Here is an 18,777-nt window from a genome sequence, read left to right as displayed (position 1 = left end):
ATGGAAAGCAACACCTTTCATGAGATACAATTTGTTCTTATGGAGAGTGATTATGGTGAAACTACCTGCCAAGAACTTAGTTGGAAAATGGAAGCAACTCAGTCTTGTCTGTCCACTTTGCAAATGCTTCAATGAAGATGTGTCCCAAGGTTCACCCTCTATGGAGAAAGCTTCAACTGTGAATGAACAAAGACCAATTGCATGATGTGATCTCTTGGAAGCAAGCCCTAACTGGCCTACTTCCCTTTGCTAAATCTCTATGGGATCATTTAATGAAAAATTTTAGATCCATTCTCTAGTTAAATGATGAGCATCATGCCTAGCACTTCTTGTCATGGAGCTAGTTGTTGTCAAGAAAGGTTGTGGCGGGTGGCTTGGGAATTACATCACTCTAGCAGAGCTACTCAATTTAGTCTGAGTTGGTTGAAGTTTCTTCCTAACTCTGATCAACCTTAGGCTGTTTTGATGTGGTTTTGGATTATACAAGCTCCCATTAAAAATAAAGTGTGGCAAAGACTAGAATGGTATAAGCATCTGGTTTTCTCTGAATGAAGGATCAACATTAAAGACTCTCAAGTGGTGAAATTAATCACAAATACTTGGTGTAGAGTTCTTTCAATTCACCCAGTGCCCCCCCTCCCCCCTTTGATCTGCCTTAGGCCGTTTTGATGTGATTTTGGATTGCTCAAGCTCCAATAAAAGATAAAGTGTGGCAAAGACTAGAATGGTATAATTGTTTGATTTTCTCTGAATATGGGATCAAGGTTAAAGACGTAAGTGGTGCAATTAATAGTAAATGCTTGGAATACTAAGTTCACCTAGTCCCCCCCCCCCCCCCCTAACTATCTGATTTTCTCTGAATGTAGGATCAAGGTTAAAAACTTTGAAGTGGTGCAGTTAATCCTAAATGCTTGAAGTAGAGTTCTTTCTAATCACCTTCCCTCACCCCCCCCCCCCCTCCCACCCTGCAACACCTCGAGATGGAATTATTCACTAGACCTCTCAATTTAGTTTTCAACTATGGTTGTTTTAGATGCCATAGCCTTTTTGTGGTCTAAGCCAATCAAAGCATTCATTAGGTTTTCCAAGGTCATTCAATGTTGGAAAGATCTCTAGGATGAAGGGAGGCTAGATTGGCACCCCTACCTACTATGAGGTACTAAATAGGTTTGCCTTGATCGCTAAGGAATCCAACTAGTTGGTTAAGCTTTTTTTCAAGAATTAAAGAAGATTGGCCATCTTCACCCACAACTAGGATGAAGTTTGATTGGAAGCAACTTAAAATGAAGGATATCTAGCTTTCCAAATTGCATTCAATCTTGAATCAAATTGGAGATTATTCAGTGCCAAAGTATCATGTTTTCTAGTCCAAATAACATAGAACTCTATCTATAAAAAAGCTAAGGAGTTTGGCAATGACTTTCATGAGATATGATTTGTTCTTATAAGAAGAGTAATTATGGCAAATAGTAGACCAAGAACTTAACTCAAAAATTGAAGTAACTCAATCTTCTTTGTCTACTTTGCAAATGTTTCAATGAAGATGTGTCCCAAAGTTCACCTCTCTGGATAAAGCTTTAACTATGAATGAACAAAGTCCAATTGCATGATGTGATCTCTTGGAAGCAAGCCTTGATTGGCATGCTTCCCTTTGCTAAATCCCTATGGAATCATTCAATGAAGAAGTTTATATCCTTTCTCTATTTGAATGATGAACATCATGCCTCACACTTCATGTCATGGAGCTAGCAATCATCAAGAAAGGCTTTGGGTGGCTTGGGAATTGCATTACTCTACAGCAAAGCTACTCAATTTAGTCTAAGATGGTTGAAGTTGCTTCCTAACTCTGATCAGCCTTAGGCTGTCTTGATATGATTTTGGATTACTCGAGCTCCAATAAAAAATAAAGTGTGGTTAAGATTGGAATGGTATATTTGTTCTTATGGAGAGTAATTATGCTAAAACTACCCATTAAGAAGTTAATTGGGAAAAGGAAGCAACTCAATCCTATTTGTCCGCTTTGCAAATGTTGCAATGAAGATGTGTCCCAAGGTTCGCCCTCTATGGAGAAAGTTTCAACTATGAATGAACAGAGCCCAATTGCATGATGTGATCTCTTCGAAGCAAGCCTTGGTTGGCCTGCTTCCCTTTGCTAAATCCCTATGGGATCATTTAATGAAAGAGTTTAGATCCGTTCTCTAGTTGAATGATGAGCATCATGCCTGGCACTTCGTGTCATGGAGCTAGCTATCATCAAGAAAGGTTGTGGGTGGCTTGAGAATTGCAGCACTCTATAGCAAAGCTACTCGATTTAGTTTGAGATGGTTGAAGTCTCTTCCTAGCTTTGATTAGCCTTAAGCTATTTTGATGTGATTTTGGATTGCTCGAGCTCCGATAAAAAATAAAGTGTGGCAAAGCCTGGAATGGTATAATAGTTTGGTTTTGTTTAAATGTAGGATCAAGATTAAAGACTCTCATGTGGTGCAGTTAATCACAAATACTTGGTGTAAAGTTCTTTCAAGTTCACCTAGCCCTTCCCCCCCCCCCCCCCCCCCCCGCCTTCCCCCCCCTCGATCTACCTTAGGCCATTTTGATGTGATTTTGGATTGCTCAAGCTCTAATAAAAGATAAAGTGTGGCAAAGACTAGAATGGTATAATTGTTTGATTTTCTCTGAATGTGGGATCAAGGTTAAAGACTTAAGTGGCGCAATTAATCCTAGCTGCTTGGAGTACTAAGTTCACCTAGCCCCCCCCTAACTATCTAATTTTCTTTGAATGTAGGATCAAGGTTAAAGACTTTGAAGTGGTGCAATTAATCCAAAATGGTTGAAGTAGAGTTCTTTCTAAATTCGCCTTCCCTCCCACCCGCAACACCTTGAGATGGGATTTTTCACTAGACCTCTCAATTTAGTTTTCAACTATGGTTGTTTGAGATGTCATAGCCCTTTTATGGTCTAAGCCAATGAAAGCATTCATCAATTTTTCCAAGGTCATTCAATGTTGGAAAGATCTCTAGGATGAAGGGAGGCTAGATTGGCACCCCTACTATTATGAGGTACTAAATAGGTTTGCCTTGACTGCTAAGGAATCCATCTAGTTGATTGAGCATTTTTCAAGAATTAAAAAAGATTGGCCATCTTCACCCACAACTAGGATGAAGTTTAATTGGAATCAATTTAAAATGAAGGATATCTAGCTTTCCAAATTACAAATAGTCTTGAAGCAAATTGGAGATGATTGGGTGCAAATATCATAGAACTCTATCTATCAAAAAGTTGAAGAGTTTGGCAATGAGCACATGGAAGACAATGCCTTTCACAATATATAATTTGTTATTGTGTAGAGTGATTATGGTGAACTACCCACCAAGAACTTACTTAACTCAAAACTTGAAGCAACTTGGTCCTCTTTGTCAACTTTGCAGATGTTTCAATGAAGATGTGTCCTAAGGTTTGCCTCTCTAGAGAAAGCTTCAACTATGAATGAACAAAGCCCGATTGCATTATGTGATCTAGAAAGCAAGCCTTGATTAGCTTGCTTCCCTTTGTTGAATCCCTGTGAGACGAAGAAGTTCATATCCTTCTCTAGTTGAATGATGAGCATTTCATAATCGTCCTCTAGCAGTCAAGATGAGCATCATGCATAACATTTCATGTCATGGAGCTAGCAATCATCAAGGAAGGCTTTGGATCTAGCTTTCCAATTTGCAATCAGTATTGAAGCAAATTGGAGATGATTGGGTGCTAGAGCATCATGCTTTCTACTCCAAATATCATAGAACTCTATCTATCAAAAAGTTGAAGAGTTTGGCAATGAGCACATGGAAGACAATGCCTTTCACAAGATACAATTTGTTCTTATGGAGAGGTATTATGGTGAACTACCCACCAAGAACTTAACTTAGAAATTGAAGCAGCTCAATCCTCTTTGTCCACTTTGCTAATGTTTCAATGGAGATGTGTCCCAATTGCATGATGTGATCTTTTGAAAGCTTGCTTCCCTTTGTTGAATCCCTATGGGATTATTCAATGAAGAAGTTCATATTCTTTCTCTAGTTGAATGATGAGCATCATGCCTAGCACTTCATGGGTGGCTTAGGAATTGCAACACTTCATATTCTTCTCTAGTCGAATGATGAGCATCATGCCTAGCACTTCATGGGTGGCTTAGGAATTGCAACACTCTGCATCAAAGCTACTCAAGTGTGTTTTGATGTGAATTTGGATTACTCAAGTCCAATAAAAAATAAAGTGTAGTTAAGACTGGAATGGTATAACCGTTTGATTTTCTCTTAATGTAGGATCAAAAATAAAGACCATGAAGTTGCACAATTAACATCCTTTTCTCTAGTTGAGGGAGTTATCCTTTCTTTAGCAATCAAGATGAGCATCATGCCTAGCACTTCATGCCATGGAGCTAATAGTCATCAAGAAAGGCCATCATGTTTTCCAAGAGTGTTCAATGTTGGAAATATCTCTAGGATGAAAGACAGCTAGGTTGGCACCCCGACTACAAGGTTGCCCAATGACTAATAAGGAATATAACTAGTTGATTAAGCATTTTTCAAGAATTAAAGAAGATTGGCCGTCTTTAGCTTTCTAGTCCAAATATCATAGAACCCTATCTTTAAAAAAGTTGAGCAATGTGGTAGTGAGCACATGGAAGGCAACACCTTTCACGAGATACAATTTGTTCTTATGGAGAGCAATTATGGTGAAACTCCCCACAAAGAAGTTAATCGGGAAAAAGATGCAACTACGTCATATTTGTCCACTTTACAAATGTTGCAACTAAGATGTGCCCCAAGGTTCATCCTTTGTCGAAAAAGCTTCAACGATAAATGAACAAAGTCAAATTGCATGATGTGGAACAAAGTCAAATTGCATGATGTGTCTTGATGTGGAACAAAGTCATATTGCATGATGTGTCTAGCTGTCTAGCCAACTCTATTTGAGCTGGCTATCTCTTTTTATGAGGTTATATATATACTCATTTAATATAAAATATTTTACATACCCAAAAAAAAACATAATTAGTTAGATTCATTGAATATGTTTAGACAATAGCTTTTTGTTGGTGAAGTGATAATTTAAAAAAGTAAAAAATAAGAAAAAAATATAAATCAAAAATGTTATTAAGCTATACGTGTAAGAAAAGCAAAATTAGTTAAATTCATGCAACATGATGATGATGATACTTGAGTCTTGATGAGAGAAAAGTTGCAATTGTGAGTTCCTCTCTAGAAGTCCACCGATCGGGTCAGTCTCATGAAATTCAACTTGATGTAAAGGTTTGACTAGATGAAAGATGGAAATTCACGCAACTAGAAAGTTGCACATTGCAATTTGCAATTCGTTGACTGAGTCCATGGGGTGAAGGATGGAATGGAATTCGTGTTAAACCTAGGTTGCAAGCAGCAACCACCATGAGGTACAAAACCGTGCAAGCCTTACAACAGCACAAGCATAGTACTTACCCCATGGACGGGGAGGGGCACATCTACAACCTCCAACGATAGCCAGAGCTAGCTGACTTTCCAATCACAGGCCTCAGGCTATACACACGACAGGGGCGAGGTGAACTGATAACCACACGAGTTCCATGAGAGAAAAATGACAGCTCTTATGCCACTGCCAGAGAATCTTCCTTTGTCAGGGCAACATAATTAACAACAGGAACTGATGGCCTGGTCTTGTCATGGTGATGTTTCCCCTCCTTGGCACTAGCTGACCGCACAGGGGTAACCCCATTCTTCCTTGGGCCTGTGTCGCCTCCTTGCAGCAGAGCTCCCCCTAGAGACAACCGCCTATTAGGAGTATTGTTGTTCCCGTTAGCACGCACACTCAGACCTTTCTTGGCACTAACAGGCTTATGGGGACTTGGCCTTGATCCAAACAGCGTCTCTTGCTCCGTCATAAGTTGTTCTTGCAGTCTCTTCTGATCCTGATAAAGCCAATTCTTCTATAAGAATCATCTTGCAGCAAAGTTTGCTGCATTTCCAGGAAAAGTAACAGAAACACAAAAAACCTAAGCTAGCAGCCAGCCATACCCTTAATCTTCTCCTCTCCTGCTCTTTCTCCTTTCTCAGAAGACTATGCTCCTTTAGTACATCGAGCAAACGCACCTGCATTCAAGCCAAAATTGATGAGCTATCCTTGGTAGTTCTATATTAACTTTCTCATTCATTTCAGTTTCTGTGGTCTCACCCCATCATAAAGGAAAGGGATGCCACGGTCCTCCTCCCAAGCCTTTGTCCTTGCCATCAAGGTCTCCACCATTGCTGTAGGCATTATCGATCAGTTTAATAATGAAGTGGTTAGATACTGCTAATCCTAGGAGATGAAGGCAATTACCTGGCAGCTTCTGGATGGTTACTCGAGCTCTTTCAGCACGCTTTAAATTGATGTGGGCACCCCTGCTAGCATTGTATCTGTTTTCGTCCTGGCAAATTACACACACAACGCTCAAGCTCCACTCTCTGAAGGAGCCATTTTCCCATCATAACATCTTTGCTTTCTGTATGGAACTATTTTCCAATGTTTACAGATTTCTCTATTTCCACAAATCTTCATTTTGACATACGGAGACTCCAATATAAATCAAAAACTTTAAGCCGTGCTGCCTGATCTAGCTCACTCTTACCCGGTTGTAATCTTCCAGCCAACTTTCCTCCTCACAAGCTGCCAGCCACTTCTCCATTTTCTCCATGATTTCTTTTCTGCTCAATGCTTCCTCCTGGGCGGCAGCAATAAGCCTATCCATCTTCTTCAAAAGATCAGAGGCATCAAACGAACCTTGAGATAACAAAAAGATAAGCGAAAATTAGTCACAAGCAGAAAATGACCCTGAAGACGTACAGACAATTTATACGAAGGAAAAAAGGAGGCCCACTAACCAGAGTCTATGACAGCCATGAGCTTCTCCTCGCTTGCGTCTGGATCAGGCTCGACATGAGCATCGGTGTAAATTTCATGTAATTCCTCTAGTTTCTCCGTGACAAGGTCTTTCATGCGACTTGCTTTAAGTTTATCTAATCTCTGCACTTCAGCTTCAACCTACGTGAGGTAAGACAACCATTACCATAACGATCAGCCCGACCCCGTGGACCCTGGAGGGGTTCTTTGAGTAACCTCTGGAAAAATTCGATTTACCTGTTTAAGATTCTCGACCGACAGTAGCCCAGGCCCCAAAATCTCGTTTTCCTTTACTTCTATAACATCGGTGATGTGCTCAATTTTGCTTCGTTCTTCTGAAGGGGTATCCATCAGATTCCATAGCTCAACAAGGGAAACCCCCAGACCTTGAAGCTGTAAGAACATGACGTTAGTGTTTAATGCACAAGCTTTGATTATTTCATCTGAATTCAGACAAGAAAAAAGGTTCTAAACTCAGATTAAACCTTGAATCTCTATCACAATCGATCCCAGTGCTCAAGGGAAACCCACAGAGCTAGAAGCTGTTTAAAACAGTTGGTATTTGTCCAACTCACAATTTCCTTACTTCTGGGTTCAACTCAACTATACGGACCCCTACGCTTGGATTAACTCTCAGATTTCTATCAATTTACACCAAAATCAAAGTTACCATTCAGAGTCCAAAGCTGAATTCAACTCACCTTCTGAAGCCTTTGCTTTCTTTCAAGCTGCAAGGACTGAATAGTTAACTTTAAGCCATCTAAAGTGTCGTCGCTGATGCTCTTGGAATGGCCTTTTGCCAAGCTCGGATGCACATCAGCCACCATCTTCATATACTCCGCAGACAGAACAGCACAGATGTTCTTTATGGTGCCAATGTAGTCCGTCACTCTCTGAAGTCTTTCAGCCTGGCATGCGAGCTCAAAAGGAGGATAATCAATATGTGGAGTGTGGATACAGAAAGCAAGACTTTTAATCCAAGTGTCAAGCATACACACCTTCTCTTTCTGGAGGGCTTGCAAGTGAGTGTAGTACTCATCCAGCCTTTCTAAAGAAAGATCCTGCTCAGTGGAATTAGCAAACAAGGCAGCATCTCCAAGCTGGGAGCCTGCAATTTCAACGAGTATGTCTTGGATTTGGCCTTTCACATCCGCAAATCTCTTCACCCGCTCCTCTTTCTTCTTGCGCAACTCTTCCAATTGAGGATGAACAGCCAGCAACTGCTCTTTTAGAGTGCTGCCTTTCTTCTCAATCTGCATATCAGAACGTCAAAACACCTCAGCTAGCTTAGACAAAGGTATCCCACATTAATGAGCTTGTTATTTTGTTGGTTCTCAACCAGTGTTCTGATGAATCTTACAAACAGCGTTACTGGTTCGAATCAGGAAATATGATAATTCTATTAGATTCTTGTAGAGATCTTAGCACAAATGTGTCAAGGACGGAAAAAGATGAAGAGTTTACCTTCCCTGCAGCTGTCCGATCCCCCAATGTTGCGGCCAAAGAGGAAATTTCAACCTCGGCTTCTGCAATGGCCTGACGAAGAAGTGTGCGGCCTTGGCTGGCTTGCTCCACCTTGCGCCTGTACACCTCCAGGCATTCCTGTTCTAGTTGCAGCAGCATTTTGTCCCGCTCGCCATCGCTCTCCCCGACCTCGTCCCAAATGTGCTGTTGTCGTAAACAAACAATGTTCAATGTCACACAAATTTCACAGTCTTATAAACAGAAGTGGGCATGTATCTTGTCCATGAAAGACAAAGGAAGATTGATCTGGTACAATTTCTCGAATTTTATAACAGCAAACCACTAGAACATCCGGAGTGGACGGACATATATGATGTCCTAGGAGACGAACGACAATGACGAATTTTGACATTCTCTAACAAGCCAAAACGGGAACAACCGTACGACAGGAGCTTTTGTACCTGCAGTTCACGAAGCAGAGAGCCGCAAGTAGTATCGATCGGAGCCTCTGGAAGAGACATTGCTGCGAAATGGTATGGCTATGGATACGAAACGGGAAGAACTGGAGCCAGTATGAGGCGTTCTGAAGAGTCGGGGAGAATTCCTTTCAAATGCACCTTCAAAGATGAAAGATGGTCGAGAATGAAAGAAAACCGGAGAGAGAGAGAGAGAGAGAGAGAGAGAGAGGTTCAAACGGAATTCAAACTTGAGGGTTCAAGTGGAGGTAGAGTCGGCTACCTCGAGAAGGGAGCAACAGGAAAAGGAGTCAGGACGAGAGGCTGTGTCTCTCCTCTCTTCTAACACAGCCACACGCATCATTTTGATTTTCAAACCACCAAACGGTCCTCTCTCTCTTCGACTCTTGCCCCCCCCCCCCCACCACCCAAAAACTGCCACTTTCGGAGGTTTGAATGTTTTTTTGAGTCGCGTCATCATCACATCACTGTCCCAATCCACAGACTCATGAACGTTTTTTTGTCAAAGAAAGTTGAAACATGAGTATAGCATGTCCCGACTCCCAGCCCAACCCTAATGCCAGGTCACACCCGACGCAATAAAGTGACTATCCCTCGACGTAACGTTAGTACACTCCCCCTTCAAGAGGCACTCGTGACCTAGTGCAAAGTGCAAAGGAGGAGGGGAAGCACAAAGGAGGAGAAGGAGGAGGAGGAGGAGGAGGGAAGTGCGAAGGGATTCTTCAACACACACAATCAGAGAGTCTAGGGAGGGATATATAAAAATAATGAGAAAGAGAGAGACAGAGGTAAAGATAAATAGAGGGTAGGGAGAGAGAAAAGAAAAGGAGGGAAGATAGAGAGGGGAAGAGAGGAACATAGAGTGAGGGAGGGGGAGGGGGAGAGAGAAATAAAGAGAGGGAGAAAGAGGTACATCGAGAGAGACTAGGAAGGGAGACATAAAAGTAGATAGATAGATAGAGAGAGGGGGGGGGGGGATAGAGATAGAGAGAAAAGAAGATGTAGAAAGAGAAAAAGGAATTTAGAGAAAGGGAAGGGGGATGTTAGGGCTCAAATTGCATCATATATTTAGTACTTTTATACATTACTACTTATATGTATGTATGGTCATACGATCAACATGTGAAGCAACTTTAGATATCATATGGCTTCACTTGAAGTGAAGGTGTCTGTCTTGGGTAATAGGAGTTTTAACCTTTCAAAAATTTGGTAATCATGAATGAGAAAATTTTCAAGACAATGCCTAGATATGGTCATTGATATCTAGTTCTATCTACTTGTCTTGGTTTTTGGAAAACTAATGTTGTCTAATTCAAGTTATTCATTCAAGAATGGTCGTGATGACAATTAACCATGTGACATTTTTCAAGACAACTAAGTTCTGTATTAATGAATATGATATGGATTTCATATCAGCATATCGTTCCTGAATATTAAATGCTTAAAATGACTATAAGTTGATTTAGAAAGTTATCTACAACAACACAGTAATTTCAAGCAATCTAGTGTTTTTAAGTTTCTATTGTGGTCTTGAGAGGCCATAATAGGAGATAGAGAGAGAGAGAGAGAGAGAGAGAGAGAGAGAGAGAGAGAGAGAGAGAGAGAGAGGGTTGCTTGCCTTAATACATAACCCTAATTTGATCATTTGATTCTCTTGTGCCCAATAATAAATTGTAAAGGGTTAGTATTTCAATCAATGAGTCATTGATCTGTGATGGTAAGACCCTCAGTGATGGTACGACCCTCAGTCAATCCTCTTTTTTTAATTTTCATTTGATCAATCAATCTATGCATATCATTAAAGGTTGAAATATTTATTTTAGTAATACATTTCATCTATGTTTTCATAGAGGATAATTCTCTTGCTATATATATACTTGTCAAGGAAAAAGATGGATGCCAAGGGAAATAGTGGGACAAAAGAAAGGTGACCCTCCTCACTATTGAAGATCTCGAAGGGGTGTGACTAATTGACTTAGGGGAAACTTTGCTCTCCTCTTGCTAATTCAAATCCTATATAGGGAGCCAGTCCCACCAATTTATCCCTCACACAAGTACTATGAGTGAAGAAATTGAAGACTTAAAGATTTCAAGTGAAGAGTATTCAAACAAGCTAACTAGATTATAGGGATTACAAGTTGTTTCTATGTTATTTTGGCCTTTAACAATATAGGTACTTGTAAGAGTAAGAGGACAAATTTGCATTTATTGGGGTAGATTTTCAACCATTTACAGGTGCTACAAGCTATTCCATGCAATTTACAAGTTGCTTAAATGTTATTATAGAGAAAGAGGGTACTATGGGTCATTTTGGTGACATTATTCACTTTTTGTTACAAATGCTATAGGGTGTTTTAGAGGTTATATAGGGATTATACACATGATTGTAGGTGGCACTTAGTGCCTACAGGTCCAAGTTGTTATAGGATTTAGAGACCTTACTTTGGAACATGATAGTGCTTGAGAGAACAAAACAGTGAATTTACAAGGTGTGGATTGTTTTGTACAATAAACAAAGAATATTTATGAAATATTCTAATTCAATTCTGAAGTAAAGTCTGATAGTTCATCTCAAAAAGCTATTTGTTAGCTTCATTTTAAACCAAAAAGTTCTTCATTATTCTGATACTGTGGTGAAAAGTTATAATCGTTTTTGTGACGTGATGTATACTTAGACTGGCAGTCACTTTGACAATGAGTAAAAATGACTGAAAATAAGGGAAAGAATAAAGCCAATGAGGATATCAAGCAACAAATCAAAGAGGGGTGTAAAGCAATACCTTGCAACATCATGATGAAGAGGAATCACATGAATATGGTGCATATAGTATACCAAATGCCACACTTTGTCACCATGAGACTAGGCATTCCATCAGACATAATGATCTTGTTGCAAAGTTAGATCAAGTGGTTGAGCAAATGGTTCAGTCGAATTCCCAAATAAAGGAAGTCAAAGAGCATAAGGTCATGCTTGTGGTAGCACAAATGCCTAGATCAAGTCGATCTCTCGTCACAGCCACATTTATTATGTGCACTGATATTCCCGCTTCAAATCACATGTTAAGAGTGACTCCATGGCACACCATCACCCTAAAAACACACCAGCTAGGTCTTGAGATGACTTGTCACTCTATTGTGAACTACAACAATCATTTCACACCTCACAACATGACCAACAACCCATATGCGTAGCCTGGCTCACTGTAGAATATGAACATCCTAATCTCCATATTGACACAAACTATAAAGCTAATCTCTGTCATAGACGATGGCCTCCCACAAAGCTCACATAGTTCCCCAACAAACATAGCTCTAGCTCTTTAAGCATATTGATTGTCAACTTCCCAGTCTCACTAAAATATCTGCCAATATGTAGGTTACAACATGACCCTCTTGAAAGCATGTTGATCCCTCTAGACACACAGGTAGCTTTGACACAGATAGTATCTCCCAAAAATCACCCTAGGTCCTTCTCTTAGTTTATGCACATTGAATACGGGTTTTAGTATATCCAAGCCAACCACATAATGCTACCCTACTCTTCCTTGATTCTAAATTGAGCTTGATGACGATATTTCACTTCACATTGATTTTAGGATCACCAATTAACACTCAAAAACCACATAGTGGAACCTCATAGTGGAAATTTCAATGTCGCTCATCATATAACACATTGATGATGTAGTATGTTCATAACCTTATATATGATATTTTTACTTTATTACTACATGTAGTCTCTTCCATACCTGTATTTTCCATCTTTACTTTACCTAAGGGAGATTTTTTTCACCTTATTTAGTGTAGATAGAGTTTACAAGAAAGCGGGGGTTAGCTAGGACAACCAAGTCATGTAGCACAAACCACATTGGTTGTCTTGGGGCTTCTACTGATGTGGTTGATGGAGTAAGGCACAATGGGACTCTTACAAATGCCCAAATACTCCCCCAGAAAGGCTCACAAAAGTTTAGAACAAGTTGTGGAGTAAGCAAAGAATCAATGGGACTGATGCATATCTCTGGGTGTGATTGCCATGAAAGATTGAAGTGAAATTCTTCTTCTTGCGCTTAAGCAAGTGATGAAGAAGCTCCTTGAATAATACTCTTCTTCTTGAGCTTAAGCAAGTGATGAAAAAACTCCTTGAGTAATACTTTTTCAGATTGGTTGTATCTAACTTTTGCAATCAATGGATTCCTTGTTTTTGGCAAATCATGATGTACAATTTTTGGACGTTAGATGTACGTTACATTGGTAAATGAATTATGCAAGAATATTCAATCTACATGGCTAGAAGTGTTGTAGGGGGATGCATGCCCTACCACCCAATTTTTTTCCCTCTGTAACCATTGCCATTTGCATTGCAAATTTTCTCTACAAAATTCTAGCTATTTGTATCGCTATACACATGGCTATTTGTGTCGGTATTTGCAAATAGCAATGGATCTTTCGTGTCGATAATAGCGATGATAGGGGCATTTTTTTCATGAATAATTCTGATGCTTTAAACATCGATATTGGGTCTATATATTGTTTGACTTGATTAAAGATGGTTTTGTGGTCTTTAACAAAATTGAATTGCAATAAATTATTTCCAATAACATTGTAATAAATAGAGTTGATTCCAACGTGAGCTTTCAATGGCCCAACATTGAATTTCATGGCATTGATAATACCATCAAAATGTCTATTAGAATGACTGTCAATATATGCATTGATATATACCAATGCACATACCAAGATAATCATTTCAATAAACATTCTAATGAATATTTTTTACACTATAAAAAATACCTACAATCAAAACTCTACCTTTCTATGCTCATTTCTAGAATTGTGGTACTTAAGCAAGCACATGTAAACCTTTGAGGTAAGAGCTCACTTCCTCCCTCCATTTTCAATATTTTTTTGCTAAAAATTTAGTAGACAATATGATCATCATTAATAGTCAAGGTAGTGGTGTGCAAGCACTTTGAATTGTGAGTTAAAAGAAATGTTTGGTGTCTGGATAAACTATATGTATATAGAGTGGCCTACCTAGATTTTTATCTATATGATGTCAAGCACTCATAGGTATAAAAAGAAGCATTTTAGTGATAAAGAATCGACAATCTTGCAATAGTCCAAATGATGGTGAGAGAATATCATTCCAAGTACTCAATATGTCGTTGGCTACCTCATTACACAACCTGTTGCTTATGATATGTGTGTGTGTGTGTGTGTGTTTGTGTGGAGGGGTGGACTTGCTACCTAGATGTTATTCAAAAAGCATAAGAAAAGATTTCTTAAAGATGCAATAGATGCTCAATGATCTGTATACTTCCACTCTATGCTCTACAAGTAAGATATGTCAATATGTGCCTCAATTTGTGCAAGCAAGAAATGTTATGAATGCATTGATGCTCCCATGCTTACACTAGATTGAACATGGAAGTTTTTATCATTTTTTGGATAGAAAGAAGCGACATCATGTTCCAATATACTCCTTACTTCACATCCATCAAGTTGGTTTTATTTTAATAAGCCTTCCTACCTAAATCATGTGTGTTTTAGAAGGAGGGTTTATTTAAAGAGCAATAAGCTCAATAATTTTGACAAGCTTAACCTCTTAAATTGCCACAATGGATTATCATAAACTAGCCATGTATGTTTTGGATTAGTCATGCTTTCTCAAATTAAAGAGCAAAACTAAATTCTTTTGAAGATCGTTACATCCTACTCCTACACTTAATGAGAATATGGGTGATCACCTCACTTTCACATACTTATGATTCCTTTGAGGGATGGACTTACCTACTAATCTTCATTACTTTCTATAGATCTTGTTTGCATACATATTACAATTTTTATGAGACTGGGCTCAACTCTCACTTTTCAATAAAACACACATATTAGCAAGACTAAATGATGATGATCTATTGGGTTAAATTTTCCACTGCCTATTGATCTTCATGTATGCATTATCTTTATTACTTCTATGCAAATATATAACATTCATATTTGATACTCCAATTTATCCACAACTAGTCTTAATTCCTTTTTCATTATACTAACCAGTATTCTTTGACTCATTTGATTGACCTTTGACTTCTTTGACTATCCTTTTGACTTTTCACATTTTCCAAACTTTTTGCACCCTTCTACAATCTTTTTAATCTAGGGTTTACATGATGGAAGAGTTAACTTACCAATTGATAGTAGGACAATTATACAAGCTTGAGGATGTTTTTGCAAGCATGAGATACACAACATTTTTAAAGAAGCTCATGGTAGAAATTCAAGAGGACACCTCAATTTTGAGGCAATAGTAAGGAGGGTTCTTGAATCTCAACTTTGGTGGCCTATCTTGTTTAAAGATGTAGCAAGTTTTAGCAAGTGTTTTGACAAGTGTCAAAGGACCAAAGGACCAAAGCACCAATGACTAAGGATAAAATGAAATTGACCTTGATCAAAGCTAAACAACATATTTGAGGTATGTGATAGGTGTCAAAGGACTAATGTACCAATGACTAAGGATCAAATACAATTGATCTTGATTAGAGCTAGACAACTATTTGATATATGGGAATATACTTCATACAACCCATAAGTCTTTTTGCACAATACAATGCAATAAGAACTATTATGGTTGTGAAAAATTACTTGACCAAGTGGCTCAAGCCTAAAGCCACAAGGAGGAATAACATATAGATGATGGCCAAGTTACTTTGGAAACCAGTCATCTCGCGGTTTTTCAATTGAGTCAATTAGTAATAAAATGCATCCATTTCTTGAATAAAGTCATAAAGCACCTCCTATCTACCTTCATGGTCATACATCAAAATTCACTTCTATATTATCCTCAATATAACAGTCATATGAAGTCAACCAATAAGATCCTTATCACAATATTGCACAAAACTGTCTCTTCCTTAAGCGAAGACTAGGAGACAAAGACAACCTTGTGGAATTTAGGACAATACACATACAATAGACACATGCCAAACTCCATGAAGTTTGACTTATGGAGTTGATGCTATATATGCTAGTGAAGTTCTTGGTTTCAAGATTAAGAATTGTTATACATGGTATATGGACAAGAAAAAGGAAATACATGGACGTTGCATTTAACAAATTGAATAGCTTTATAGAAATAAGGTTGATAAAACAACATTTGCATTCATTGTAGACAAACATAAAAAGGCTTGGTATGATGAGCATTTTCAATCGAGAAGCTTTGATAAAGGTAATGTAGCCTCTTATATTCACAAAAGAATCACAAGAAGATGATGAAATTCAAAGGACGTGGTCATTATTGAGTTGGAAAGACTCCAATTCCTCAAGCAATGTCAAGTTAGAAGACCTAACAAAAAAAAGAGGAAGGCTATTAAAGCAAAAGCCGTATTAAAAGATAATATCCGCCCAAAGATCCAAATACATGAAGAGCCCTTGTGAGATTATGAGAATGAGATCAATGTCAGGGTGGTGTAGATTGAAGATTTAGATGAGGACGATAACCCCTACATTCATAAAAGTAAGGCTAATCACCAAAAGAAAATGTTCTATAGTTGTTTAAATTGATGAAAATTGGAGTAGAATATCTTATTATATTCTATTATAGGTCAATGCATGTTACCCATGCACATGAAGGAGGATGCAAGGTCAAAGCTGAGCAAAGACATGCAAATACAAAGTGTTGGAAATATTTCTAAATGCATATTATTATGTTAGGCGCTATCATCCATAGTGTGTGATTATCACGTAACCGCATTATTTCTTACAATTGCACGTTTATTTTGTAACATTAGTTGAGAGTTGGGCTCACTTTCATGCAACTTGCAAAATATCCCAAAAGTAGCTAGGAAGACTCATAGCCACATGGGGTTATAGGTGCTAGCCTTCTATTCACTAGAGAAGATTAGGCCCATTAAATTGAGGTAAATGCATAAAGTGAAAAAGACCAATCAAACAACTTGAAAGTAGAATGGGCACCCAACTTATGGGGATGGACCCCTACAATCCAAGTCTATGTATAAAAGCTAAAAAGTGAATATAAGTGCTCATTCAAGTGTGTGCAAACTTGAGTCTCCATCTTCTTCTTGCTTCCATATCCATGTTCTTGTGCAAATGCGAAGAGTGACAAAGAGTGAGAGTGTAAGAGAGTGTGAGTGAGGAACTTGGGAGAATGAAGCTTGAATCTCCTCTTGCATGTCTTCTCTTGTTCCTATTCAAGGTGAGAGAGTTGAGAGTGAGGTTGTGTGTGAGGGAGTGAGAGAGGGAGAGACTGAGTGTAATATTTCCACACAATAAAAGTTAGTTGGTTAGTTAAAAGTTAGTTAGTTAATTAATAAGTTAGTAAGATTACTAACTAAAGACTAACTAAGGTAAAAACTAACTAACATTAAATATTAATAATTTTTATTTAATTTAAAATATTTTATTTAGAAAAATCAAGAGTCGTAAATTTGATATTTTTTTCGAATCGACAAGGACTGTGGCCATCCTTCACGTAAATTACAACGTGAACGAAACTTGTGAGTTATATTAATCACTAGGATAATGTGTATAGTTTGGATGGTCTAAAAATATTAGACTTTTGGACAAGACTAGAATATTTTAGATATTTTAGAGATTATCTTAATTTTTTTAAAAAAAATAGATATGGAGATTTCTAGAACTAGATGTCATTTAAAAGAAAAAAACAAGTGATGTGTTAGTTTGAAGATTTTGTAAAAAGAAACATAAAGAAAAGTGACTGGTGAAATCGTGCGCGCCGCGATCGCAGTTTACAGGCAGTAGACAACACTTCGAACAGAGAAAAGAAGGAGTGAACTGAGAGCTTTCTAATCAAGTGTCTTGGGGTTTTACCCCCCTTTCGGAGCCAATGGAACCATCAGATTTATGATCTGAGCATCAGATCACTGATCTTTCCAAGATCCCCCTCCACAAAGAGCTCCACTTCTCGACCACAAGCCCTCTTCCCCAATTCACTATAAATATGAGTCATGGGAGAGGCATAAGGGACATAAGGAGACCCCGAGAGGCTGCGAGAGAGAAGAAGAGAGAAGGAAGAATACTCCTTCAAGAGAGAGAGAGAGAGAGAGAGAGAGAGAGAGAGAGAGAGAGAGAGGAAGAGAGTTAGCTCAAATCCCTTGTCTCGATCTTTAACTAAGCCATATTCTCTAGCCTCTCTCATCTAAAATCTATCCCACCTTCCCTATCTCTCAAACTCCTCGTGGACAATGGCTCCAAAGCGACAAAGTGGAAAAACCATGGAAATCAACGCAACCGGTCAAGCAACGGGTATTGCCAATGATACGGGAGTGCTCGAGGTTGCGGGAATTGCCACCACAATTGGAACATCGGGTGTGGCTAATGCGAGCGCGAGTAAAGATGAAGTTCCTAATGTCGTCATGCCGCCAAACCAGGTTATTCATTACTAGATTATCAATTTTACAATATAAGATAAATTACATAGGATATTAGCTTTCATATTCTTCGCTTACACATTAAACTGATAACTCATCTAGAAAGACATATTAGTTCAAGCATAAAACGATTAATCACTATGATTTCTAGCTAGAATAGTTGGGATACTAAGGCATTGAATCATGATAGAATTAATTGCCAAAGGTTATTGTACATATGTCTTTATGCGTATTCAATATAGTTATGATCAAATGCGACAAGGTTAAGAACTGATTAGTGAAGGTTATAGAAACTAGTTATCTATTTAGGAATCCTAAAGATCATCTCGTTGAGTTTATTGACACAATATATTTTCTTAAGGGATTTTGCTTATGTTAGATAAGTGAATCCAAATGGAAAACTCATGCCCTGCTTAACATGTTTTAAGAGGTGTACTCAACACTTCTTTATGGGGGGAAGAATCCTCATTAGAATGAAAGGTTACCTTAGGATAAGGTCTACCTTGGCTATGTGAAACTGT

The 18,777-nt window shown here is 38.5% G+C and overlaps 1 protein-coding gene across 2 annotated transcripts; it reads right to left on the bottom strand.

Annotated features, from left to right (window-relative positions):
- Positions 1-5,253: 5,253 nt before the first annotated feature.
- On the bottom strand, positions 5,254-9,237 carry LOC148041779 (65-kDa microtubule-associated protein 1-like). Of its 2 annotated transcripts, XM_087682352.1 has the most exons (12): positions 9,118-9,237; positions 8,841-8,996; positions 8,380-8,583; positions 7,914-8,168; positions 7,617-7,823; positions 7,153-7,308; positions 6,897-7,056; positions 6,644-6,795; positions 6,355-6,442; positions 6,208-6,281; positions 6,051-6,125; positions 5,254-5,944 (listed from the first exon to the last, which is right to left on the bottom strand). In XM_087682352.1, exons 2-12 carry the CDS (start codon positions 8,898-8,900, stop codon positions 5,624-5,626), a joined length of 1,752 nt encoding a protein of 583 aa, XP_087538478.1. In that variant the 5' UTR covers positions 8,901-8,996; positions 9,118-9,237; the 3' UTR covers positions 5,254-5,623. The 2 variants fall into 2 exon arrangements, with proteins under 2 accessions (XP_087538478.1, XP_087538483.1); XM_087682357.1 differs by having other exon boundaries at positions 8,845-9,221.
- Positions 9,238-18,777: the final 9,540 nt, after the last annotated feature.

This window comes from Lygodium microphyllum, chromosome 1 (assembly GCF_053477565.2).
Source record: "Lygodium microphyllum isolate KBCC chromosome 1, Lygodium_microphyllum_v1.1.10, whole genome shotgun sequence".
Taxonomy (NCBI): Eukaryota; Viridiplantae; Streptophyta; class Polypodiopsida; order Schizaeales; family Lygodiaceae; genus Lygodium; species Lygodium microphyllum.
Note: the sequence above shows the minus strand (reverse complement) of the source record. Positions and strands in the feature narration are given on the sequence as shown.

Coding starts and splice junctions, on each gene's coding strand:
- LOC148041779 (XM_087682352.1), bottom strand. CDS start 8,900: ATGTCTCTTCCAGAGGCTCCGATCGATACTACTTGCGGCTCTCTGCTT. Junction 8,584..8,840: donor CTCTGCTTCGTGAACTGCAG/GTACAAAAGCTC, acceptor TTACGACAACAG/CACATTTGGGACGAGGTCGG. Junction 6,126..6,207: donor TCCCTTTCCTTTATGATGGG/GTGAGACCACAG, acceptor GCTTGAATGCAG/GTGCGTTTGCTCGATGTACT.